The following is a 26,260-nucleotide window of genomic DNA, read 5'->3' on the forward strand; positions in this document are numbered from 1 at the left end:
TGGAGCTGTTGATGTGGTTATCCAGCCCTCGGTTATTTGCATATGTGTGTTGCCTGAGGCGCTGTGGTATCCTGAAAGTTGCAAATACACCTGATTTTATTTCTCAAACAGTCAGAAATACAGTCACTGAGCAACATTTTTCTCACTCGAGATGCAAACGTATAGAGAAGACATGTACAGAAACAGCATAATGACAGTTTAGAAATATTTTTTGCATATTTTAAAAGTGTAATTGGTTCTTGGAGCATGTTGACATGGATCGTGTCGGCACAATCTGACACCAGAAACAGTCTCAGCACCAACAAACACAGAGATCCACCAAACCTGTTCCACCCGACAAAGGATCAAATCAACAAATAAATACAAATCAAACGTGACTGCACCAAACCGAATGCAGCTCTCTCTCTAACACACACACACACACACACACACACACACACACACACACACACACACACACACACACACACACACACACACACACACACACACACACACTGAAAGTAACAGCAGGTATTGCGACGGAGCACAGGGGTGAAATTTGTCTTGCAAATGGGTTCTATGCAAATGAACCCTGGACAGTTCTGTGAAAACGCTGCAGGACGCATGGATGAACATCCCCGAGGCCACGGGGCCACGCTCATGGAAAACTGAGCCCGAGATCTCCCCTCTCTACCCGTGAGATCATGGAAATCTGAAGCACTATTTACTGTCATCATATGGACCGTTTGTCTCATCCTATGGGTTTTCTAACCGGCTTTGTTTTGGTCATACACATCTCTGCTCCTCCCCTCCACTCCCAAAAAAAATCACTTTTACTGTTGCATGTCCCAGATTTTTTCTTTCTTCTCACCGTTTCTACATTTAAACTGTTTCCACGTGAGGTGATTAAGAAATTTAGGATTCATGCAAATGTTTAGTCTTATTTCTCTGTGGTGTTTGGACCTTTCTCTGAGGGACTTAAAGAAAAAGTTTCCTTCCCACGAAGCTTCTGGAAAACTGTTTTCCATAAAATCAGGGCCAAAATGTAAAATGATCCGAGTGGAGACCAATGGTAACAACTGGTTAACTAGGTTAAATCTTTAAGTGTATGAGAAAACAATATGAAACAACATTAACAACAATTATTGGAGAGTTTCTGAGATTCATTAAAGTTTAAAGACTTGTGGCTGAGGTTATAGGTGAAAGTAGTTATGACAGTGTCTTATTCATTTCCAGGGAGATTATTCAAGTGTTTAGATGCAAAAAAGCAGAATCCACAATTATGTAAAAGAAGAGCCATTCTTTTAAATATTAATAAAATGAATGATAACAATAATATATTTGTATAGTGCTTTTAACAAATGCTCAAAGAGACTTTACAGGATTACGTAAACAGAGAGCAGATGAAAATAGAAAACTATAAATGTAAAAGATACATCAAAATCACATCAAGAGACACATCATATCATATTGAAAGCAGTTCTGAGAATGTGGGTTTTCAGTAGATCTAGTAAAGAGTTTACATGATATAAAGATAATATACTACATAAAAATTGCAATATTTTCAGTGTATGGAAGTAGAAACTTCAGTTTCTTAGAGTTGTTGTTAGGAGTGACCAAGAACATCCACATTTTATTATCAGATAAAGTAAAAAAAAAGTTATGTTACATCCTGAAATCCTGATTATAAACACAAGACGGTTACCGACAGTTGTGCTGTTTTCTGAAAAGTTAGTGCAGAATGAGATGCCTGGCAATGATGCTTTGTTTACAAAACAGACAGATGAATCTAAAACCGAGCTGTCAGCAGATTTCCTCTATGTGACTGCACACAGGAAGCTGCTGTCACAGTGTGAGGGTGTGATACTGTTTGATTGCCAGTGACACTGTGTTGTGGTCCTGGGCTCCTATAGATAAGTGAAAAGATGACGACAGCACCTACAAAGTGTCGAGCGAGAGCGATAAGGGCGGAAAGAAAATCTACATTTGTTTGAGGCGGATTTTTCTTCAGGATTTAATCGTCTGTTCTACAAGCAAGCGAGACGACCTGCGGCCTTCAGGGTGGATCCGGTCATCAGAAGAGCTCCAACCTTCCAGAGATAAACACAACTCACCGACTTGATGCTCTTGAACATCTTATAGTTACAAATGTGGGCTTCAGCAATCGTTGTAAAACTCAGCTGGGACCTTTGTTCTCATCATCAAGCAGTAGCAGCCAGAAAATGATGTTCATTACTCACTAAAAGATGAGCTGGCGTGTCAATTAAATATGTCAGAGCATGTGTACGACACATTTAATGACAGAAGTGCCAATAAAGAGTCAAAAAACTACGGAGCGGCCATCTTGGATTTCGGAGTTGTGGGTGGTGAGGTTCCTGCGACTTAATGGATGCAACATTATTTAGGATTTGCTTTCATTAGTCAAGCTAGCAGCCTAGCTCTATGGCTGCTAACCACCATTTTGGTCCACATATTAAATCTTAAAGCTAATCATGAGTCATTTAATCAAAACTGGGAGAAAAATCATGCTTTTCTAGACCTGCGCCGTAATGTGCGCACGTATTTAACCAGTAATAAAGTAACGTGAAACCTCTGCTACTGGAAATGTTGGGTCTTCTTAGCCTTGTTGAGAGTTGTGAGTACATTTGTAACGTGGCTGCAGTGAAAGAAATCACTGGTAACAATCTTTTGTTTTGTCAACAGAAAGTGAATAGGTTCAAGTGGGTGTGGCCTCGTGTCTACATCACACACCCAAACATGGCCGTGCGTGCAGAACGCCTTTCTAACTTACAAACGGCGAGCTGACGGGACGCCGGAGTGCACGGGCTGAGTGAGAAGTCAGTGTGAGCGGAAACGGAGGGAGGGTTGAAATCTGAAGGCAGCAGACTCTTCCAGCACGAGCCGGGTGATGGAGGCCGACTGATAACGTTATCATGGCCGCCGCACACTGTAACGGCTGGAACAGGCCCGCAGAAAGGCAGGGAGGAGCGGACAAGCCCTCGACAGAGATAGCAGCGCCAAGAGCTGGGCCGACAGTCGATTTACGAGGGTCCCCGAGAGCGACGGGGTAAAAAGATAGAAAGAGAAAAAGATCATCAAAATCTTCACTTCACCACAGCACACAACAGATTGTCAGTCAGTGCCTCCCGTCCCCACCTCTTTATAACCTTCCCACAAAACACTGAGCTTTATAACACTGTGATAAACCTGTACCGGCCGAATGTGCAGTTGTACCCAGACAATATTCCAACAAGAACAGAAGCATAGAGTGAAGAATCTGACAAAACAAACAGAGATCCAAGGAATAAAATAAAATGAAAATAAAAAATAAATAAAATCCTTCCTGTAAGAACTGAGAGAATAGTCGTGGACATGATGACTAAAACAGAGGTTCTAAAACTAACAGAGAGAGAATACTGGACTTAGATTCGCCGTCATTTCACAGCACGTATATGCAGGAAGAGCACAGTTGTTGCTAAATAATGCTTCTGTCTTGTTCAAGTACAGAGACTGATTCAGGAACTGCTTAGCCTAGCTAAGTGTTAAGTCAAGCCCAAAACAAATAGACTTTGCAGAACCCAACTCTTATTTGCTTTACATGTTGCAACCTGGATTTAAAAATTATTTGTTCGCCCCAGGCCACTGAACTGTAATGCAGTTGTTCATATGATATTAAACGTGTATTTTTAGGTGTGGGTTTTATTCCTTTAACTGCAGGGTGAAATTTGCAGCTTTGGGTTTGTTTTTAGTTTTTTCATTTAATGCTCTTAATCTTTAATCTAAGACCGATCAACCTGGCCTGTACTTGACACACAGGGTTGAAATTCGGTGGTGCTGACAGGTTGACTATTAGTTGCTGTGTTGAGAGTCAGATGCAAAACAAGCTGACTCCCAATAGAGGAAGTTATTCCTTCAATCTCTACCATGTGAAATCTATGCACCTGGCATGACAAAATCATAAAATAATACATCCGATTGTTCCTTTAAAATAAATACTAATATAGGAGAGAACACCTCAACTCGAAAGAAGGCGATTCCAAAAGTGCAAATACCTCCAGGCCCACATTGTTGAAATCTAGTGTCAAGCTTTGCACTTGCCGGCAGACATGAGAGAAGAAGGCAAACTAGAATCAAAGTAAACAGAGTGTAATTCCCTATATGACTGCATCTTAATAAGTTGGTAAACTGACACATCTGTTGAGGCCTCCTTCTTCTCTGAGGGGTTGACAGTGTGTTGACAGTTTCAGGGAGGGACAGCACGCAAATCCTCTTTGCTGAGCCACTCCTGACGTCAGTGGACGTCTCCTTCCCACAATGCTGAGGTACTTTTAGTAAATGTTAAAGCCTTAAATGATAAGAAGTCATAGACGGATCCATTAAATTCAAATAGACTCTTGAAGATGCTTTCAGGACAATTCAGTAATTTGTGGGGTGGAACTTTAATGGAGGCATAATCTCATTGACTGTCATGTTTGGTTAAACACCGCCACCATGTGGTGAAAGACTGTTCAGCAACAGACACTTAATTTCAGCACAATATATATTGAATTTACTGTGAGTCACAATTCATTTTTTTTTTAAATTGAAAATAGAATAAGATGCAACAGGGAACTTGGAGAAAGTAGAAGAAGCCAACGATGAGAAAAAGAAAACACCAATAGAAAAATACACGTGCAAATTATACAGAAATAAATACATAAATTATATTTATTATAAATACAGAACCTGTCTGTAGTTCAATGCTTTGTGAAGTTATTAAAGTCTGCTGCTCGTCAGTGGTGATGGAACTACACAAAGCATTGAACTACAACCAGGTCCATCACTTTTGTGGGTCCCCTAGAAACATTTCCGTTGTCGTTTTTCGCCTTTACACCGCGTTTCTGTATTTGCACGTGTTGAGACTTTTTCACAGCGCGTGTCGTCAAACTGATAAAGTTGATTTGCACGTGTCTTTTTCTACTTGCGTGCGTTTTTCTAATTTGCAGTATAAATCAATGAATCTATTTATTAAAAACATAATAAATAGAGAAAATAAATGATAGAGGAGGAGCGAGATGCGTCCCCCAGTGTCCTGTTTTATTTATTATATTTTTAAGGTTTTGTTTGACGTTGAAGAAATCGTTTTAGTGACATCTGCGGAACTGTGTGTGTGTGTGTGTGTGTGAGCAAGGATTTCCGCCCGGCGTTATTTTGCACACGGACACGTCCTCGCTCTTTGCTAGCTACAGGCGCGTAAAACGGGATTTTCTTTTTATTTCACGTGTTTCTCGCGCTTTAACCGCAACTGTTACTGTTTCCCGTGAGTGTTACGAACGTAAAGGGGGGCTGAAATGGCGGAGTTCAACGAGTTGAAGCTGGATTTTACCCTGAAAGAACTGACCTGCGGGGCGGAGGACCGGGACGTGCCCGGCGCCTCGTCCACCGTGGAGCTGCGGCCCGACCGCCTGGTGTGTGTGGAGTATCCGGCGGTGGTGAGCAGCACCGACAACATGCTGGAGACCCTGGGGGGGGAACGAGCCGTGTCCAGAGTAAGTGGAGACATGTCCTTACTCTGTTTCCTGTTCCCATTATCTGTTCACAATATTCTCATCCAAGTGCCACCCTGCTGTGTATTTTACACATAAAAGTACACGATGTAAAGTAAATACATAACTTTAATAAAGTTGTGGGTGTCAGGCGTAACAAATGGACTTTATCTTAGTTATTCGAAGCTTGAAACAGTTTTACAAAGTCTCTTGTAGACTTACTCTAAGTTCAGGCTTCAAAATTAGATCTTTATGCTTTTATTGGCTTAATATTGTTTTGTACTATAATATATAGTAAGTCAACAGAGATTTGGACCTTGACATTGTAAGAACTTGATAGCCAAAGTTTTTTTCTATAAGTTTGTGGTTAACATATAATATTCTATGCCAATTTGAGGTAGTAAACAACCTGATGCCGATACACTGGCTGGACGGTTATTCCTAAATCGTTGTTATCAAACCCTTACGACAAAGAAATGTACTTGAGGTTGGATATTTTACAGTGTAACCCTAAATTGTATTAAAAGTAACTATAAAGTAAAGTGTCTATATATTTGTACAACAGTTACTAATAATTTCAGTCCATATTGGCAAACAAACGCCGACATCATATGTTCATATACCATATATGAAAGGCTCATCGGCTGAAAGTATCAACCAAGAGATATATCTGTCTCATCACTCATCCTATCATCTTATGTGTAATCGCCTGCAGAGATCTGATAACTGTCCGGTTTTCCTGTGACTCCTCAGACCTTCGCTCACCCCAACAGGCGTCTCGAGCTGCGTTACCGCCCTCAGGACCCCTTCGGTCACCCTCTGTGTGGAAACCGCTTTCCGTCCAGCAACCTCCTGCTCAGAGTGCGGCGGCGTGTGCGAAAAAAAGACCCCAAGGATGCGCAGATCCAAATGGATTTGCTGGGCGTCATCGGAACAACCTATAAATTCCAAGGTTGGACCAAAAGACTTCTCGTGTGTGAAGCACAGAATATGAATATCTGATGTCTAAACTTTATTAAAGGACAGGATTTGATCATCTCAGACATAAAATGATGAGTTTGTCCTTTTTTCTGATCACGTCTTTGTTCTTTGCAGGGATGGCCGACTTCCAGTGCCTCGCCGTGCATTCAGAAGGTGGAAAAGATGTGTCCTTGTACAACAAAATCATCCTTCGTAAATCAGAGAATCTGGAGTTTTTTGAGAAGCCCATGCCTTACTTTCTTCCCCCGGCCATCTTCTCACGTCTGGACAGTCCCGTGGATTATTTCTACCGACCCGACATCCATCACAAGTCAGTAATGGCTCCGTGATTTGAACCCTGATTTGACCACAACAACTGTTAAAGATACAAAGAGTGGAATTAGTGTTTTAATACTTTTGAATAGATCTTTTAATACAAATTTTCTGATGTCTATATTTGAAATATAATATTTTTGGTTGCACTGTGATACTAATGCATCTTTTCAGGAGTATAATTCATGATATTAATTATTTTCCCTCTCCGATCTGTTTATAGCCAGATGCCCTCCAACAAGAAAAGCTTTATCGGTCTGAATCGCGTGCGTCGGCCCAATAATGCCATTTTTGTCAGCTTCATTGATCCCACTGTGCCCAGTGAGTGTCTCGAGGGGGCCACGCTCAATTGGGCACGAGTCTGCCTGAAGGACTCTGACAGAAAGACTGAAGAACAACTGAAAGCGGTTTGTGTGGCTGCTTCCTAATTATTTCTACATGACGCTTTAACACCTGCTCCAGTTATTTTTTTTCCCATCAGATTGTTTTCACTCCATAAATAGCATCTGCTTTAAGTCGGAAAAAGATGTTGTAATGTAATGTTTTGCACGTACGATTTCACATCCTCTTCGGAGCCTTTATCTTATCTCAAACCAAACTTTTTGTGCTTAGATGTTTGAGAGCCGGCCCATCTGGTCTCGGAACGCGGTCAAGGCCAACATCAACATCCACCCTGATAAACTGAAACTGCTGCTGCCCGTATTTGCCTACTACATGGTGAGCTCCGTTCATTTTCCCTGATGTCATTCAGAAAAGTAGTAGGATGGAAAATTCACATGTATTTATGGGTTTGAATTGTGTAACACACAAGTCCCCCAAACAACCTCCATGACTCATACAGAAGAAAATGTATTGTCAATTAAACTTTTTTTACATAGTTCATAACGGCAGTGTTTCAGTGGGTTTTTATTTTCTTGTAAGTGTTCGTGATGTTCATTCTGTATATTCATTTATATCGTTTTCCCAAATTTGAGTTAAACGTGCAACTTAATTTTGAAGGTGACAGGGCCGTGGAGGAGTCTGTGGGTGCGGTTAGGCCATGACCCCCGAAAACACCCAGACTCCAAGATATACCAAATGCTGGATTTCAGGATCCGCTGCAGCAACAAGCACGGTGAGAGTGCTTCAACGGTTCCTATTGGTAACAATATGTTCGGTGACATTGTAGAATATAACTGATATTGACTTCTGGTTCCCTCCTTTTTTAGGTTATTCAATATCTGACGTGCCAGTAAAAGCCAAGAGGAGTGCGTTTAACTACAGTCTGCCTATTACGTTCAATAAAACAGGTGAGTGGGAGGGTTTTATTACATGTGTGTAGAGGATTTATTTTATTATGAAAGTCAACAAGTCTTGTCACAGCAGGAAAAAGTGTCAATAACAACATTTACATAAGTTTCTGTTTTGTTTACGTGTCCCAGTAAGTAACAACTACTAAAATGGTTAACTTGACACCATGAAAACACATTGACAGTAATTAAATCCATTGCTCTAAGTGGTCCGGTCAGATAATGCTTATTCAGCTCCCTAAATTAAATAGCAGTAACGTGTTCTCTATAATCTCAGCCATCTTGATGCTCTGCCAGAGTCAAGGGAAAACATGTTGGGCAAACTGCTGTTTTTCTTTTTCCAGGCCCTCAGCCAGCAAGTGTGATGGATCTTCCCGGTCAGGAGGGTCCCAGCTCCAGTCGAGACACAACCCCCGTCTCGTACCAGCTGAGGGTCAGTGAATGTCCAGTACTCCCACCACATGTGAAAGTATTATGACAAGCTAACTGGTTTCAACTGGTGCTTATGCTGAATGGCAGAGTGTGTCTCAAATGAGATTTCATGGGGATATTTTGTCTATTCTATTCATTCATTTATTTTATTTATGACGTTGCATATTATGTGAATGCCCAATAGTGAAAATGGTGGAACATAAAAGGCATTGTATAATTTTTTTCTCAGAGTGTTTTAAGTTGTACAATAAATACTGACCTCTGCATCATCTCCACAGGAGGCCTCCTATATTTTCAGAGAGGGCATGCTGCCTCCTCACAGACAGATGTTTTACCAGCTCTGTGATCTGGATGTGGAAAGGTAATCCAGTTTTGTGCACACACAGCAATGTTATTTTTCATCTTAAAGGATTTAGGGCAATCAGACAGAAAATGTCTATTTCTTTTAACTGGCATTAACATTTTGGAACTCAAGTTGTCCTCCAAAAGACTTTTGATAATGTGATTCATTAGGTTGACCAGCAGGGCTTCTTTTAAGAACCACATTTAACCAGATTTCCAAAGCCGGATCTTATGCTCCCACATATATTCTTTAGTTTTCATTAAATTGGAATCAAAAGGGGCCTTAGCAACAGCTCGTCTCACAGTTTTTAGTTGTAATGCAGTTGTTGGTGTGTTTCCAGTATCAAAGAGGTGACTGAGCAGAAGGGCGATGAACAGGTGTGTAACGAGCGGGACGGCTGGTGTGTTCTCGGTACCACCGACAAGCTGAGGGACATGATCTCAGCCATGATCAACAAAGTCACCCGGGCACTGAAACCAGGTAAGAAATGTAATGGGTTCCTCGTTGGGTCATACTTCACTTCCACAACAGACAGACACACAAACAGCAGTGAAAACATAACCTCACTGGTGGAGGCACATGGTCTGTTGTCTGATGTCCTTTCTGTCCCTCAGCAGTGCCTCCAGTCCTCAGAAGAAGCCAACGCAATGTGTCAAAATCCTCGATGAAAGATGGTTACGCAGAAGACGGGGAGGACGAGGATGAAGGTGAAAACGAAGACGATGACGACGATGAATTTGTGCCGTCTGAGGGAAGTGAAAACGAGATGGAGACAGAGATTCTGGATTACATGTAGCAAAGAACAGACATTTGATGACGCGTCTCTGTACTGATGATATTTTTGTATTATTTGTTTCTGTAAAGTGTAAAGTAACTTAGTGAAATGGAAATAAAAACCAAAGTATTTCTATTCTTTATGTTTGTGTGGATATATATGTCTTTAAACACTATGATTTTCAATTGGTCAGAAACTGAACATTTTATTAAAAACGATTCAAAATTATGACACAAGACGTACACAGCATTATACAAGTAAATTATCTAAATTGCCATCTACTGACCATATGCTTTAAAAACAATATCCTTCACTTAACTGTGATAGTGTGGTGGCTTATGGTCAAAACTCAAAGTGGCTTTAATGTTGCATCTGTCCCATTCTTGGGATATCGATGTATCAGGAACAGTTTCATTACAAGTTGCACAAATGTTAAATCAGACTCGAGGTTTAACTGATAAGAATTCGGTGGTCGGAGGTCGTGACCCCACAAAACACGGCTTTTAGTCAAGAATTTAAATGCAAAATGTAAATTAAGATTCCATCTCAATTTACTTAAGTTCTTCTTTATTGTAGGTTATGAAAGGTATTTATAGTCCAGGTTGGATTCCTGATGCAAAATTGCAAAAGTTGGAAAGTCACTTCTCAAAGGTTAGTATCATAAACCATCTTTATGTGAGACCTAATCAAGTTAATGCCTCAAAATGATTGTAAAGCCCAACACAACCTAACTGTGCAGTCACAGGACAATTAACATCCATATTAATATTTCTCATATCCTGTACCTTTGTAAAATGGCTTTAATTTGATATTCCATTAAAGGCAAAGAGGTTAGAATGGGTTCTCTGAGGACAAGGTGGGTAAATATTATGTAACAGCAAGAAAAGTTGCCCTCACACTGCCCAGTGGTCAGATGTTCAGGGGCGGAGTCCCCTTTATAAAAGACCAATCCTGAAAACCAACCTGGTTCTCAGTTATGATGGCGATGCTGGGGCTTTTGGTTGCTTTTGCCGTGTTCCAGGAGGTGATCACCGGGTCCTCTGTGAGTTCTTCACAATAACAATATCACATTTGTTCAATTCTAATATGTTCATTTGCCAAATGTCATTGATGTAGTGCTGTGATTTTGTTACTTCACAACTTTTTGTGTGCTTCTCTCTGTAGCTCGGGGTAGTGTACACGGAGGGGGGGATGGTGCAGGGCGAGAACATTCGTCTCGGGTACCGTCGTCACATGGACGTCTTCAGAGGGGTTCCCTTTGCTGACATCCCTGGAAGGTTTGAGAAGCCACAGCGTCACCCTGGCTGGGACGGTGGGTGATTGATCTTCTCGCAAATTAGATCTGACAATCAGACCAAAACTTAAACCGTGTGTGTCTTTTATCAGGTGTCATGAAGGCAACTGAGTTCAAAAAGAGATGCATTCAGGTGAACCTCATCATGACCGATACCAGAGGGAGTGAGGACTGTCTGTACCTCAACATCTGGGTTCCCCATGGCCGCTCAGGTAAACACAGAGAGAAGCACCAAGTGTCGTTCACGATAGATCAACACTGCAGCTGCCTCTGATTCTGTTTGGTCTGTAGTCTCCACAGATATGCCCGTCATGGTGTGGATCTACGGAGGAGGCTTCTTGGCCGGAGGCTCCATGGGTGCTAACTTCCTGGACAATTATCTGTACAGCGGTCAGGAGATTGCAGACAGAGGAAATGTTATCGTGGTGACGCTGGGATACCGTGTGGGAACTATGGGCTTCCTGAGCACTGGAGACTCGAGCATGCCAGGTAGATGGCGGTTTATTCTCTCACAACAGCCACAGAATCAATTATATTATAATGAAATGTTCCATCTTGTCAGGAAATTACGGTCTGTGGGACCAGCACGCCGCCATCGCCTGGGTGCACAGGAACATCCGCTCGTTTGGAGGAGACCCGGACAACGTCACCGTCTTTGGAGAGTCTGCAGGTGCAGCTAGTGTTAGCTTCCAGGTGAGTTTTGTTTCTAGAATCAAGCTCATTGAGTGTGTTGAAGTGGAAACACCTGAGAGGTTCAAAAACATGATGATAAAATCAGGAGCGTTTCAAGGGACTTTGTGGGTCTTAGGTAAAAGGGACCAAGGGGGCCCTGCATCGTAGAAAACCAAACCAAATGTACAGGGGACACTGGGTCATGAAACCCCCTGACCAGGCCCCGTGGCATGGAGTGTCGCAGTCTACCGTTCATAGCCGATCATAGAATTTAACAGAGTTGTCCCTCTCCTCTTCAGGCCCCCAGACCATTGCCTGCTATACCTACCCTGTTGCAACGCACCTGAATACAATGCATAGTTTGTATGTTTGAGTCTAACCTCTTTGTTTTTTTGTGTGTCTGCCCACAGACTCTCACTCCCCACAATAAAGGTCTGTTCAAGAGAGCCATCTCCCAGAGTGGAGTCGCCCTTTGCCCGTGGGCCATCAACAAGAACCCCCGCAGGTTCGCTGAGGAGGTACATCACGGATTCTCATAGATCTTTCCACTTCCTCTATTAGACTTTGACGTCTCTTATTAATAGTTATCAGGCATTTAAAGATGGACATCAGTGTATATTAAATGTAAATGGAACCCTCTCCTCAGGTCGCTCTGAAGGTCAACTGCCCCACGGATCAAACAATGGCCGCTTGTTTGAAGATGACCGATCCCGCGCTCCTAACGTTGGCCGGCTCGCTCAGTCTGGCCAGCTCACCTGATAGTAAGCACTGCAACCACACACAGTCGCCTAGATTACATTTACATTTCAGATATTGTTTCTTTATACAACAGCATCGCACAGAGAATAAACGTCCAAGTCAAAAGTGTGTTTTAAACACCTGCGAAGAAATTTTGCTACTTGCTATAGAGCTGCTTTTCTAGACATTACCTGTAGGAGCTGTGTGTTTTATGAACCAGCAATTTAACTGGACATAAAGAGAAACCTGACATGGCAAGACTGCGTAAGGTCCAACTGAGAGTGAATGGAAATACACATTGCAGATAGATTACAAACATGTTTCTATCTTGCCTCCAGTCGGCAGATTTTGCCTAAACCAAACATTTAACAATAAATGTTAAGGTATTCTTCAGATACAGTATGCACAACATGATTAAGTGTTAGTTTATACAAGTCAACAGCAGCTCCGTCAAATGGTAAGTAAGATGCCACAGTTGTAATGAGTGTCTGGTGGTATCTTGCCCCTGTTAGGCCCCATTGTAGGAAACCTGCTCCTGTCTCCCGTGATCGATGGCGACTTCCTGCCTGATGACCCTCGCAACCTGTTCCACAACGCCGCTAACATTGACTACATCGCTGGAGTCAACGACATGGATGGACACCTCTTCACCGGTTTAGATGTTCCTTCAATCAACTCTCCCCTGGTGGACACCCATGTGTGAGTTCAAGTGTCATGTGATCAGTGTGAAACATCGACTGCCACCACAGAGCAGTGTTTTATCAGACCTAACTTCCAACCATTCACATGTGCAGTGAGGATGTGAAGAGGCTTCTGGGTTCGTACACCAAGGAGAAGGGCAAGGCTGGTTTGGACAACGCCTACTCCACATACACCTCAACCTGGGGATCCAGACCAAGCAGGGAAATCATCAAGAGAACTGTGGTGGAGATCGGAACAGACTTCATTTTCCTGGTTCCTACACAGGCTGCTCTCTACCTTCATGCTGCCAATGCCACGTGAGAAAAGGGTCTTTTATTAGCGTTATCATTGTCCTTATCATTGTTTCACCATATTGATTTAGTAGTTGGGGAGTAAAAGTGGAGCTAACATCTCTCGGCTCCATGGTGGCAAAGGTAGGAGGATAAATTTAAAGGAACTAAATGGTAAGGTGCAAAACAAGGCTTGTACAACTAGACGTATGTCATTATAACCAGACTCCTGCATATATATATATATATATACTGTACATATATATATATATATATATATATATATATATATATATATATATATATATCATATCTATATTTAATAAGAATACAGCTTGTAGAGAGCATCTTTTTTCATTTTTTTTAAAGAACTGGCCGTACCTACTCCTACTTATTCTCCCAGCCCAACCGTATGGGCGGCATAGGCAGACCCTACCCCAGCTGGATGGGAGCCGACCATGCTGATGACCTGCAATACGTGTTTGGAAAGCCTTTCACCACGCCACTGGCATACTGGCCTCGCCACCGTGATGTCTCCGGCTACTTGATTGCCTACTGGACCAACTTTGCCAGAACTGGGTATAATTCTGCAGACACAATATACAGTAGAATCGCAGAAATTGGAGATAAAACAGTGACTGAAATAGAAAAACACAACTGCCTCAATTCAGTTGCTCTGTTGTCCTTGCTTCCACAGAGATCCCAACAAAGGAGAGCTGAGTGTGCCCGTCACATGGCCCGAATTCACCAGCACCTCACACCAGTTCCTGGAAATCAATTCCAGAATGAAGAAAGACTCTGTGGGACAGAAGATGAGAATGCGTTACGTTCATTTCTGGTCCAGCGTCTTGCCCAACCTTTCCACAACCGTCTAAGAATAAAGAGCTTGTGCAATAACCTTAAGTGTAGAACCATTAGATGTAAGGAATCACATCAGTACTGTGCATCATAAATAAATTGACAAGTACAAATAATATTTTGTTTTGTTTTATTTAATATTTTATTGTGCCTCAATGTAGTGCTAAAAGAAGGTGTGTTTTAGCTCAGCAACGATAACAGACACGACTGCTATGACATTATAATGTTTTGGTATTGAGTTTATTTAATGTGCAGAACATTATCATTGGTGCACAAGTGTGCGTTAACCTCATAATGCCAAATAAACAAAATCAAGAGCCTAGAAAAAATTGTCTTTGTTGGATTGTTTGTCTTCAACAAACCAGTCAGGTACAAATACACAATCTGCACAGCTTGACAACAAGACAATCTGACAACTGGGCAATGATCAGGTTCCGGCAATACATGACAGCACTGCCATAATGTTACCAGCCTGTCAGCATTAACTAGCATCCAGTTAGCTAGCCAGCTAACACAGCTAGCATAGGCCTAGAAGTTCAAAAAGTCAAGCTGCTAAACTTACCCCTTTAAGAAGAAAGTATGCTTATGTTTGAATGGATATATGTGCAGTTTAATACCAGAAGTGGAACCAGCTTAGTAACCTATGACCGAGAAATACGTCTGTTTTTGCTTTAAAAAACAAACTTTTTGTGCTTAGATGTTCGAGAGCCGGCCCATCTGGTCTCGGAACGCAGTCAAGGCCAGCAACAACATCCACCCTGATAAACTGAAACTACTGCTGCCCGTATTTGCCTACTACATGGTGAGCTCCGTTCATTTCCCCTGATGTCATTCAGATATATTGTGAAATGAAATTAGAACATGTGGAGACTGTCAAATTACAAGTTGCACAAATGTTCAATCAGACTCGAGGTTTAACTGATAAGAATTCGGTGGTCGGAGGTCGTGACCCCACAAAACACGGCTTTTAGTCAAGAATTTAAATGTAAAATATAGTCAAATGTGGTCAGATAATGAATCAGTAACACACATTTTGGAAGTCGATCTGGAAACTTTACTAAAATACACTTAATTAAAATTCCTTCAATCTCTTAACTGCATATGTCTGGATGGACATAAACGTTTCTTTTTAAAAAAAATTTTGATTAATGTCCTTTTTAATATGGTGCCATATATCAGGCACATTGTAAAATGGGTTTTGAAAAGTCCTGTATCATTATATGTTTTTTATAAAGTATTGAAGATAGATTCCATCTTAATTTACTTAAGTTCTTCTTTATTGGAGGTTATAAAAGGTATTTATAGTCCAGGTTGGATTCCTGATGCAAAACTGCAAAAGTTGGAAAGTCACTTCTCAAAGGTTAGTATCATAAACCATCTTTATGTGAGACCTAATCAAGTTAATGCCTCAAAATGATTGTAAAGCCCAACACAACCTAACTGTGCAGTCACAGGACAATTAACATCCATATTAATATATCTCACATACTGTACCTTTGTAAAATTGCTTTAATTTGATATTCCATTAAAGGCAAAGAGGTTAGAATGTTTTCTGTGCTTTGTGGACAAGGTGGGTAAATATTATGTAACAGCGAGAAAAGTGGCCCTCACACTGCCCAGTGGTCAGATGTTCAGGGGCGGAGTCCCCTTTATAAAAGACCAAGCCTGAAAACCAACCTGGTTCTCAAAGTCATGATGGCGATGCTGGGGCTTTTGGTTGCTTTTGCTGTGTTCCAGGAGGTGATCACCGGGTCCTCTGTGAGTTCTTCACAATAACAATATCACATTTGTTCAATTCTAATATGTTCATTTGCCAAATGTCATTGATGTAGTGCTGTGATTTTGTTACTTCACAATTTTTTTGTGCTGAATCTCTGTAGCTCGGGGTAGTGCACACGGAGGGGGGGATGGTGCAGGGCGAGAACATTCGTCTCGGGTACCGTCGTCACATGGACGTCTTCAGAGGGGTTCCCTTTGCTGACATCCCTGGAAGGTTTGAGAAGCCACAGCGTCACCCTGGCTGGGACGGTGGGTGATTGACCTTCTCACAAATTAGATCTGACAATCAGACCAAAACTTAAACCGTGTGTGTCTTTTATCAGGTGTCATGAAGGCAACTGAGTTCAAAAAGAGATGCATTCAGGTGAACCTCATCATGACCGATACCAGAGGGAGTGAGGACTGTCTGTACCTCAACATCTGGGTTCCCCATGGCCGCTCAGGTAAACACAGAGAGAAGCACCAAGTGTCGTTCACGATAGATCAACACTGCAGCTGCCTCTGATTCTGTTTGGTCTGTAGTCTCCAAAAATCTGCCCGTCATGGTGTGGATCTACGGAGGAGGCTTCCTGGTCGGAGGCTCCATGGGTACTACCTTCCTGGACAATTATCTGTACAGCGGTCAGGAGATTGCAGAAAGAGGAAATGTTATCGTGGTGACACTGGGATACCGTGTGGGAGCTATGGGCTTCCTGAGCACTGGAGACTCGAGCATGCCAGGTAGATGGCGGTTTATTCTGTCACAACAGCCACAGAATCAATTATATTATAATGAAATGTTCCATCTTGTCAGGAAATTACGGTCTGTGGGACCAGCACGCCGCCATCGCCTGGGTGCACAGGAACATCCGCTCGTTTGGAGGAGACCCGGACAACGTCACCGTCTTTGGAGAGTCTGCAGGTGCAGCTAGTGTTAGCTTCCAGGTGAGTTTTGTTTCTAGAATCAAGCTCATTGAGTGTGTTGAAGTGGAAACACCTGAGAGGTCGAAAAACATGATGATAAAATCAGGAGCGTTTCAAGGGACTTTGTGGGTCTTAGGTAAAAGGGACCAAGGGGGCCCTGCATCGTAGAAAACCAAATCAAATACACAGGGGACACTGGGTCATGAAACCCCCTGACCAGGCCCCGTGGCATGGAGTGTCATAGCCGATCAAAGAATTTAACAGAGTTGTCCCTCTCCTCTTCAGGCCCCCAGACCATTGCCTGCTATACCTACCCTGTTGCAATGCACCTGAATACAATGCATAGTTTGTATGTTTGAGTCTAACCTCTTTGTTTTTTTGTGTGTCTGCCCACAGACTCTCTCTCCCCACAATAAAGGTCTGTTCAAGAGAGCCATCTCCCAGAGTGGAGTCGCCCTTTGCTCGTGGGCCATCAACAAGAACCCCCGCAGGTTCGCTGAGGAGGTACATCACGGATTCTCATAGATCTTTCCACTTCCTCTATTAGACTTTGACGTCTCTTATTAATAGTTATCAGGCATTTAAAGATGGACATCAGTGTATATTAAATGTAAATGGAACCCTCTCCTCAGGTCGCTCTGAAGGTCAACTGCCCCACGGATCAAACAATGGCCGCTTGTTTGAAGATGACCGATCCCGCGCTCCTAACGATGGCCGGCACGCTCAGTCTGACCAGCTCACCTGATAGTAAGCACTGCAACCACACACAGTCGCCTAGATTACATTTAACCCTAAATGTTAAGGTATTCTTCAGATACAGTATGCACAACATGATTAAGTGTTAGTTTATACAAGTCAACAGCAGCTCCGTCAAATGGTAAGTAAGATGCCACAGTTGTAATGAGTGTCTGGTGGTATCTTGCCCCTGTTAGGCCCCGTCGTAGGAAACCTGCTCCTGTCTCCCGTGATCGATGGCGACTTCCTGCCTGATGACCCTCGCAACCTGTTCCACAACGCCGCTGACATTGACTACATCGCTGGAATCAACGACATGGATGGACACCTCTTCACCGGTGTAGATGTTCCTTCAATCAACTCTCCCCTGGTGGACACCCATGTGTGAGTTCAAGTCATTTGAAACATCGACTGCCACCACAGAGCAGTGTTTTATCAGACCTAACTTCCAACCATTCACATGTGCAGTGAGGATGTGAAGAGGCTTCTGGGTTCGTACACCAAGGAGAAGGGCAAGGCTGGTTTGGACAACGCCTACTCCACATACACCTCAACCTGGGGATCCAGACCAAGCAGGGAAATCATCAAGAGAACTGTGGTGGAGATCGGAACAGACTTCATTTTCCTGGTTCCTACACAGGCTGCTCTCTACCTTCATGCTGCCAATGCCACGTGAGAAAAGGGTCTTTTATTAGCGTTATCATTGTCCCCATCATTGTTTCACCATATTGATTTAGTAGTTGGGGAGTAAAAGTGGAGCTAACATCTTTCAAATCCATGGTGGCAAAGGTAGTAGGATAAATTTACAGGAAGTAAATGGTAAGGTACAAAACAAGGCTTGTACAACTAGACGTATGTCATTTTTACCAGACTCCTGCATATGTGTGTATATATATATAGTATATATATATATATATATATATATATAACTATATATATATATACACTACCGTTCAAAAGTTTGGGGTCACCCAGACAATTTCGTGTTTTCCATGAAAACTCACACTTTTATTTATCAAATGAGTTGCAAAATGAATAGAAAATATAGTCAAGACATTGACAAGGTTAGAAATAATGATTTTTATTCGAAATATTAATTTTGTTCTTCAAACTTTGCTTTCGCCAAAGAATGCTCCATTTGCAGCAATTACAGCATTGCAGACCTTTGGCATTCTAGCTGTTAATTTGTTGAGGTAATCTGTAGAAATTTCACCCCACGCTTCCTGAAGCACCTCCCACAAGTTGGATTGGCTTGATGGGCACTTCTTGCGTACCATACGGTCAAGCTGTCCCACAACAGCTCAATGGGGTTGAGATCTGGTGACTGCGCTGGCCACTCCATTACAGACAGCATACCAGCTGCCTGCTTCTTCCCTAAATAGTTCTTGTATAATTTGGAGGTGTGCTTTGGGTCATTGTCCTGTTGTAGGAGGAAATTGGCTCCAATCAAGCACTGTCCACAGGGTATGGCATGGCGTTGCAAAATGGAGTGATAGCCTTCCTTATTTAAAATCCCTTTACCTTGTACAAATCTCCCACTTTACCAGCACCAAAGCAGCCCCAGACTATCACATTACCTCCACCATGCTTGACAGATGGCGTCAGGCACTCTTCCAGCATCTTTTCACCTGTTCTGCATCTCACAAATGTTCTTCTGTGTGATCCAAACACCTCAAACTTTGATTCGTCTGTCCATAACACTTTTTCCAATCTTCCTCTGTCCAATGTCTGTGTTTTTTTGCCCATATCAATCTTTTCTTCTTGGCCAGTCTCAGATATGGCTTTTCTTTGCCACTCTGCCTAGAAGGCCAGCATCCCGAGTCGCCTCTTCACTGTAGACGTTGACACTGGCGTTTTGCTGGTACCATTTAAAGAAGCTGCCAGTTGAGGACCTGTGAGGCGTCTATTTCTCAAACTAGAGACTCTAATATACTTGTCTTCTTGCTGAGTTGTGCACCGGGCCTCCCACTTCTCTTCTACTCTGGTTAGAGCCCGTTTGTGCTGTTCTCTGAAGGGAGTAGTACACACCGTTGTAGGAAATTTTCAGTTTCTTCGCAATTTCTCGCATGGAATAGCCTTCATTTCTAAGAACAAGAATAGACTGGCGAGTTTCACATGAAAGTTCTCTTTTTCTGGCCATTTTGAGAGTATAATCGAACCCACAAATGTGATGCTCCAGATACTCAACTGGCTCAAAGGAAGGCCAGTTTTATAGCTTCTCTCACCAGCAAAACAGTTTTCAGCTGTGCTAACATAATTGCACAAGGGTTTTCAAGGGTTTTCTAATCATCCATTAGTCTTCTAAGGCGATTAGCAAACACAATGTACCATTAGAACACTGGAGTGATAGTTGCTGGAAATGGGCCTCTATACACCTATGGAGATATTTCATTAAAAACCAGACGTTTCCACCTAGAATAGTCATTTACCACATTAACAATGTATAGAGTGTATTTCTGATTAATTTAATGTTATCTTCATTGAAAAAAACAGTGCTTTTCTTTGAAAAATAAGAAAATTTCTAAGTGACCCCAAACTTTTGAACGGTAGTGTATATATATATATACAATATATATACATCTTTTTTCTTTTTTTTAAAGAACTGGCCGTACCTACTCCTACTTATTCTCCCAGCCCAGCCGTATGGGCGGCATAGGCAGACCCTACCCCAGCTGGATGGGAGCCGACCATGCTGATGACCTGCAATACGTGTTCGGAAAGCCTTTCACCACGCCACTGGCATACTGGCCTCGCCACCGTGACGTCTCCGGCTACTTGATTGCCTACTGGACCAACTTTGCCAGAACTGGGTATAATTCTGCAGACACAATATACAGTGGAATCGCAGAAATTGAAGATAAAAGAGTGACTGAAATAGTAAAACACAAATGCCTCAATTCAGTTGCTCTGTTGTCCTTGCTTCCACAGAGATCCCAACAAAGGAAAGCTGAGTGTGCCCGTCACATGGCCCGAATTCACCAGCACCTCACACCAGTTCCTGGAAATCAATTCCAACATGAAGAAAGACTCTGTGGGACAGAAGATGAGAATGCGTTACTTTCATTTCTGGGCCAGCGTCCTGCCCAACCTTTCCCCAACCGTCTAAGAATAAAGAGCTTGTGCAATAACCTTAAGTGTAGAACCATTAGATGTAAGGAATCACATCAGTACTGTGCATCATAAATAAATTGATATGTACAAATTATATTTTGTTTTGTTTTATTTAATATTTTATTGTGCCTCAATGTAGTGCTCAAAAAACTCCCTCTACATGTGTGCATTTGAAGTTAAGGTGTGTTTTAGCTCAGCAACGATAACAGACACGACTGCTATGATATTATAATGTTTTGGTATTGAGTTTATTTAATGTGCAGAACATTATCATTGGTGCACAAGTGTGCGTTAACCTCATAATGCAAAATAAACAAAATCAAGAGTCTAAAAAAAATTGTCTTTGCTTGATTGTTTGTCTTCAACAAACCAGTCAGGTACAAATACACAATCTGCACAGCTTGACAACAAGACAATCTGACAACTGGGCAATGATCAGGTTCCGACAATGCATGACAGCACTGCCATAATGTTACCAGCCTGTCAGCATTAACTAGCATCCAGTTAGCTAGCCAGCTAACACAGCTAGCATAGGCCTACAAGTTAAAAAAGTCAAGCTGCTAAACTTACCCCTTTAAGAAGAAAGTATGCTTATGTTTGAATGGATATATGTGAGTATCTTCAGTTTAAAATGTTATATCAGGGGACATTTTTAATTCCTGAATAGCTCTACAGTGAAATGAAGCATACGTCCTTGAATACTGATGGAGTGTGTGGATCTGTCACGGCAGGAAGGATCAAAAGGGATTTGTCTTGAAACACAAATACATTTTTCAGGCAACTTGCAGCACTGTTGTGTGTGTTGTGTGTTATCTTGGAGGTTTTTATCTTATCGCTAACCTCGTTTTTTTCAACAATCTGAGAAATACTCCACCTGCGTCTGTAAATCAACAACAACTCAACTTTTGTACCAGTTTTACAAGCACCAATGAGATTTCTCTCTTCCATGGGCTCAGGTTTTTTTCAATATGTGTACATCTACAATGTATATGCTCTTTATGTGCACGCTGTATCTTACAATTGTTTTTTAGTCATTCAAGAAAGTGTGACAGCGTCAACATTTAATACAAATGAAGGAAACAACACTCTTACTAAAACAGACCTGTGGTTCTCATGTCAGAATAAAGCCTCTGAAAATAAACCAGCCACTAACTATGGTTTCTTACATATTTGCAGTATTTAGTTTTATAGAAAATTCATTTCTAGGCGACAGGGTTGAATAGAGATGTTGAAACAAATATCAAAAATATTTAAAAAAGTAAAATATTGTCCCCTCCATGTTAAATACTGTGATTTAAATTTGGCATAAAGTGAGTATTCGTCTATCATTTTAAAACTTGAACTTTAAATTTTCCAAAACAATTAAACCTCTATGACCGTTCAACAAGAAATTGCCAAAATACCATAATGCACCCCTCAAATCCCTGAAGTTAATTCCGTCAGTTCATATGAGTTTTTGAAACATACAGCACGAAAACACTGGAATGGTTTTATAACTTGATTCTCTTCGTTTGGCCAAGTTTGCACCTTGCTGCTTCCCATCAGAGGTCAGAGGTTCAGAGGTCAAATATTGTCCGGTGAGACCACAGGTTGTATAACATGTGTAAACAGTTATATTTAGGGGGAGGTGGTCTATGTGTATATAAGCATGTGGAGAGGCATCTGCTGGTTACTGGACAGCCATGGAGAAAGTGAAGATTTTGTTGGCGGCTGTTCTGTCCCTGGGAATGGCCTCTGCAGCCTCTGTAAGTCAAATCATGATCGGAATCTGCAAATATGTGAAAATGAAATACTGTGCAAACAATCCTGACACTTTAATAGTTCTTCTACGAGCTGTACTTTATTTTGTTGTGCTCTTTATTTTTCATACTCCACTGTGTTATATACTGTAAGTGAATGGGAATGGTCTTCTTTTGACTGTGTGTCCAGCTGGGGGTGGTGCAGACAGAAGGCGGCAGCGTTCAGGGACAAAATATTCCGCTCCGTCTTTTCCGATCTGTGGACGTTTTCAAGGGAATTCCCTTTGCTGCGCAACCTGGAACCTTTGAGAAACCCAAACCTCACCCTGGCTGGGACGGTGCGTTCAGATCTGATCTGACCAAACAGAGCAGGACACTTGAATATGTATTTTTTGATGTAGAAGCTAAGAAATTTCACTTATACTGCAAAAATCCCCCCTTAACACTGAGAAGGAGCAATAACAATGCTTTTCTTCCTCAGGCGTACTGAAGGCAACTAAGTTTGCCAACCGATGTCTCCAGATCAGCATGTTCCAGACCTCGAGTTTCGGTAGTGAGGACTGCCTGTACCTCAACATCTGGGTTCCTCATGGCCGACAGGGTACCTTCTTTATGTTTCACCACATCGACATGAGAAGCACTGATACAGCAGAGGAGTTTCTAATTCTTTATTTTTCTCCTCTAGTGTCCTCCAACCTCCCAGTGATGATTTGGTTGTACGGAGGCGGCTTCATGGTCGGTGGCTCAATGGGGCCGAACTTTCTGAACAATTATCTGTACAGTGGTCAGGAAATTGCAGACAAGGGGGATGTTATTGTGGTGTCGGTGGGATACCGTGTGGGAACTTTGGGCTTCCTCAGCACAGGGGACTCCAATTTACCTGGTGAGTACGATTAATGGGGATTGACCGAAACAAAAGAAATAGTGTTAGAGTTAGTTTAATGTGTGTTTGACTAAAGATTTGTCACCATGACAGGGAACTACGGTCTGTGGGACCAGCACGCCGCCATCGCCTGGGTGCACAGGAACATCCGCTCATTTGGAGGAGACCCCGACAACGTCACCATCTTCGGAGAGTCTGCAGGTGGCGCCAATGTTAACTTCCAGGTGAGAGGCTCAGCTAACAAAACATTACGTTACAACTTTCTCATCCAGAAAACGTTTGCAAGTTCCAACTAATCATTTTCTTGATAGTTCATAAATTACTTAGGTAGCTAACGTTAGCATTTAACCATTCCTTGACATGAGGGCGGTTTTATATTGAAATATCGATGCAGGTCTTGGACACATTAATTTAAATCTGTAACTGAACTGGATGTAATCAAACTAGCAATGTAACGTTCACTGTCGTGTCTTCATTCAAGTTTAAGGTCCTAAACAGCTATTTCATGTAAACTATAGTAAACTATAGTAATTTTGATGCTATTTGCATGTGTTCCTACGCAGATGCTCTCCCCCCACAACAAAGGGCTGTTCAACAGAGCCATCTCCCAGAGTGGAGTTGCCTTCTGCCCCTGGGCTCTCAGCAGGAACCCAAAAAAGATCGCCGAGGAGGTATGTCACCATCAGATCTTCACGGAGGAAGTCATTGGTTTTTGGACTTTCAGCGATACAAACATTACATTTTATAGTTCTGACTTTTAATGTAACTATCAGCTGATATAATTACGTTGTTAAAACTAGCAAGAAGGCGTCTCACTAGTCAGCTTACAACACGGCTTGATTTCATGTTTGTGCTCAGGTTGCTGCGAAGGTCGGCTGCCCCACTGACGACAGGATGGTGGACTGTCTGAAATCGACTGATGCTGCGACTCTCTGCATGGCTTCTCCTAGCATCCAACAGGGCTCCCCGGACCGTGAGCGTTACTCCTCCACATCCACAAATGTGAAATTATGAACCCAGGAAAGAGTCACATACACAGAGGGCCAACAGTCCCCTTAAATCAAATCAAGCTGGACCAATTTTTACACACTAATAGAAATCAGTCCCTTAAAAGTTCCTCCTGCGCCTTTTAAAAATGAGCTCTGCCCAAAAAAACAACAGAAACAAATAAAAACGGACGCGCCATAAGATGCCACTTTATGATTAAATCTGTTTCAATCCTTCTCAGATCCTGGTGTGAAGAACCTGCTTCTGTCTCCGGTTGTCGATGGCGACTTCCTCCCTGATCAGCCCAGCAACCTGTTCCAGAACGCCGCCGACATAGACTACATTGCGGGGGTTAATAACATGGATGGTCACCTCTTCACCTCAAAAGACATTCCCTCCCTGGGCAACAAGAATCAAGACACTCCTGTGTGAGGCCTCATTTTGTTCCAGGCGCTCCTATAGCTCTGAAATTTAAATCATGACACGTAGGAGCCTCCACTGTCCTCTGACTAACCGAGCACGGCTTTATTTTCTCTGCAGAGAAGACGTAAGGCGTCTCCTTGCTTCTTATACCAAAGACAAGGGCCAAGCTGGTTTGGAAGTCGCCTTCACTGAATATTCCTCCAACTGGGGGTCAGAACCCAGTCAGGAGACCATCAAGAGAACTGCAGTGGACATTGGGACTGATTACATCTTCCTCGTTCCCATTCAGACCGCCATTTACCTGCACACTGCAAACGCCAGGTGAGGCCACGAGTTACAGTCCTGCTTAATATAACATGACAAAGTAATACTTTAGTTTGTGTTTGGAAAAAGTCGAGATATTTTCTTCTTTCAGGACTTTGGAAGTTAAAGTTTGAGACTGGCATCGTCAGATTGATGATAATGATGAAACATGTTGTGATGGTGTTGAACAGGTCTGGCCGCACCTTCTCCTACCTGCTCTCTGAGCCCAGTTTATTGGCCGGGCCAGGCAAACCCTTCCATGACTGGACGGGAGCCGACCACGCGGACGACCTCCAGTTCGTGTTTGGCAAACCCTTCTCCACACCGAGCGCTTACGGAGACAGACACAGAGACCTGTCTGGCTATATTATCGCATACTGGACTAACTTTGCCAGAACTGGGTAAAAAAAACACTTGTTATGCTTGTGCAAAAACATAACGACAATTTTATAAAACTTCACATCAAAACTTTCACTATTATTTTCCCAGAAACCCCAACAAAGGAAACCTGGCGGTGCCTGTGATCTGGCCTGAATGTACCAGTAATGGATACCAGTTCCTGGACATCAACGCTAAAATGAACGAGAGCTCCACTGGACAGGAAATGAGGTCACGCTTTGTCCACCTGTGGATCAGCACCCTGCCCGGCCTTCCATCGCATCATGACACAGATGCTCTGTGATGCATTTCCCGTTCCATTAAGACACATATTTTACTAATAACAGAGTCTGTACAATAAACTTTTATGTGTGGAAAAAACATGTTTTGTGGCTTTTTATATAGATGACCCTGACTAAAGTGGAAGCCTTAAACATCATCAGGAGAAAATACAATAATATGTAAACCGTATAAAAACTTGTTTTTAAGTTAATACAATAAATGTTAGTGTGCACAAGCCCAGAAAACAATATTTACAGTGTTATTCCTGTTTGTAAATCTTATTTTCACGTTGCAGATAATTTAATGCATGGTTGTGACCACTGTGAATCCAATGTCTCTCCATACATAATTACAAATGATATTTATTTGTTTTTAAATGATTGTGAAATACATTATTTCTTTGTAAATATTGGCCTTGTGAATTAAACACAATCTGCAGTGCCCTTATCACATACGACCAGTAGAGGGTGCATTCAGAACAGGCAACTGCTCCACTCAGGCTACAGGTCTGTCTCTATGGTCTGAATCTTCTCAGTGCAGAACTTTAATGATGCACAGTTACTAC

The 26,260-nt window shown here is 42.2% G+C and overlaps 4 protein-coding genes across 6 annotated transcripts; all 4 read left to right on the top strand.

Annotated features, from left to right (window-relative positions):
* The first annotated feature begins 5,139 nt into the window (after window positions 1-5,139).
* On the top strand, window positions 5,140-9,781 carry gtf3c5 (general transcription factor IIIC, polypeptide 5). 2 transcript variants are annotated; one of them, XM_035141819.2, is made up of 11 exons: window positions 5,140-5,510; window positions 6,261-6,459; window positions 6,603-6,798; window positions 7,024-7,207; window positions 7,413-7,517; window positions 7,800-7,914; window positions 8,009-8,089; window positions 8,434-8,522; window positions 8,800-8,882; window positions 9,205-9,344; window positions 9,482-9,781. In XM_035141819.2, exons 1-11 carry the CDS (start codon window positions 5,313-5,315, stop codon window positions 9,658-9,660), a joined length of 1,569 nt encoding a protein of 522 aa, XP_034997710.1. In that variant the 5' UTR covers window positions 5,140-5,312; the 3' UTR covers window positions 9,661-9,781. The 2 variants fall into 2 exon arrangements, with proteins under 2 accessions (XP_034997710.1, XP_034997709.1); XM_035141818.2 differs by having other exon boundaries at window positions 5,141-5,510; window positions 9,479-9,781.
* An 834-nt stretch (window positions 9,782-10,615) lies between these two features.
* On the top strand, window positions 10,616-14,278 carry cel.2 (carboxyl ester lipase, tandem duplicate 2). 2 transcript variants are annotated; one of them, XM_035184793.2, is made up of 11 exons: window positions 10,616-10,681; window positions 10,804-10,951; window positions 11,026-11,145; window positions 11,225-11,422; window positions 11,496-11,626; window positions 12,016-12,123; window positions 12,252-12,366; window positions 12,856-13,042; window positions 13,138-13,341; window positions 13,684-13,893; window positions 14,012-14,278. In XM_035184793.2, exons 1-11 carry the CDS (start codon window positions 10,616-10,618, stop codon window positions 14,187-14,189), a joined length of 1,665 nt encoding a protein of 554 aa, XP_035040684.1. In that variant the 3' UTR covers window positions 14,190-14,278. The 2 variants fall into 2 exon arrangements, with proteins under 2 accessions (XP_035040684.1, XP_035040685.1); XM_035184794.2 differs by lacking the exon at window positions 14,012-14,278 and having other exon boundaries at window positions 10,624-10,681; window positions 13,718-13,874.
* Window positions 14,279-15,849: 1,571 nt separating this feature from the next.
* Window positions 15,850-20,754, top strand: LOC118125836 (bile salt-activated lipase-like). The gene is made up of 11 exons (XM_035184864.2): window positions 15,850-15,930; window positions 16,053-16,200; window positions 16,275-16,394; window positions 16,474-16,671; window positions 16,745-16,875; window positions 17,251-17,358; window positions 17,487-17,601; window positions 17,787-17,973; window positions 18,058-18,261; window positions 20,190-20,399; window positions 20,518-20,754. Exons 1-11 carry the CDS (start codon window positions 15,865-15,867, stop codon window positions 20,693-20,695), a joined length of 1,665 nt encoding a protein of 554 aa, XP_035040755.2. The 5' UTR covers window positions 15,850-15,864; the 3' UTR covers window positions 20,696-20,754.
* A 1,628-nt stretch (window positions 20,755-22,382) lies between these two features.
* LOC118126035 (bile salt-activated lipase-like) lies at window positions 22,383-25,717 on the top strand. Its single transcript, XM_035185175.2, has 11 exons — window positions 22,383-22,445; window positions 22,630-22,777; window positions 22,921-23,040; window positions 23,125-23,322; window positions 23,416-23,546; window positions 23,886-23,993; window positions 24,181-24,295; window positions 24,551-24,737; window positions 24,850-25,053; window positions 25,227-25,436; window positions 25,525-25,717. Exons 1-11 carry the CDS (start codon window positions 22,383-22,385, stop codon window positions 25,715-25,717), a joined length of 1,677 nt encoding a protein of 558 aa, XP_035041066.2.
* The last annotated feature ends 543 nt before the right edge of the window (window positions 25,718-26,260 follow it).

This window comes from Hippoglossus stenolepis, chromosome 18, assembly GCF_022539355.2.
Source record: "Hippoglossus stenolepis isolate QCI-W04-F060 chromosome 18, HSTE1.2, whole genome shotgun sequence".
Lineage (NCBI taxonomy): Eukaryota > Metazoa > Chordata > Actinopteri > Pleuronectiformes > Pleuronectidae > Hippoglossus > Hippoglossus stenolepis.

Bases quoted from the DNA above. Each gene is read 5' to 3' on its own strand.
- gtf3c5 (XM_035141818.2), top strand. From the start codon at position 5,313: ATGGCGGAGTTCAACGAGTTGAAGCTGGATTTTACCCTGAAAGAACTG. The intron at 7,518-7,799 runs GTGAGCTCCGTT...TTAATTTTGAAG, and splicing joins CCGTATTTGCCTACTACATG to GTGACAGGGCCGTGGAGGAG. The intron at 8,090-8,433 runs GTGAGTGGGAGG...TTCTTTTTCCAG, and splicing joins TATTACGTTCAATAAAACAG to GCCCTCAGCCAGCAAGTGTG.
- cel.2 (XM_035184793.2), top strand. From the start codon at position 10,616: ATGATGGCGATGCTGGGGCTTTTGGTTGCTTTTGCCGTGTTCCAGGAG. The intron at 11,423-11,495 runs GTAGATGGCGGT...CCATCTTGTCAG, and splicing joins TGGAGACTCGAGCATGCCAG to GAAATTACGGTCTGTGGGAC. The intron at 13,043-13,137 runs GTGAGTTCAAGT...TCACATGTGCAG, and splicing joins CCCCTGGTGGACACCCATGT to TGAGGATGTGAAGAGGCTTC.
- LOC118125836 (XM_035184864.2), top strand. From the start codon at position 15,865: ATGATGGCGATGCTGGGGCTTTTGGTTGCTTTTGCTGTGTTCCAGGAG. The intron at 15,931-16,052 runs GTGAGTTCTTCA...GAATCTCTGTAG, and splicing joins AGGTGATCACCGGGTCCTCT to CTCGGGGTAGTGCACACGGA. The intron at 20,400-20,517 runs GTATAATTCTGC...TTGCTTCCACAG, and splicing joins ACCAACTTTGCCAGAACTGG to AGATCCCAACAAAGGAAAGC.
- LOC118126035 (XM_035185175.2), top strand. From the start codon at position 22,383: ATGGAGAAAGTGAAGATTTTGTTGGCGGCTGTTCTGTCCCTGGGAATG. The intron at 22,778-22,920 runs GTGCGTTCAGAT...TTTCTTCCTCAG, and splicing joins ACCTCACCCTGGCTGGGACG to GCGTACTGAAGGCAACTAAG. The intron at 23,323-23,415 runs GTGAGTACGATT...TCACCATGACAG, and splicing joins AGGGGACTCCAATTTACCTG to GGAACTACGGTCTGTGGGAC.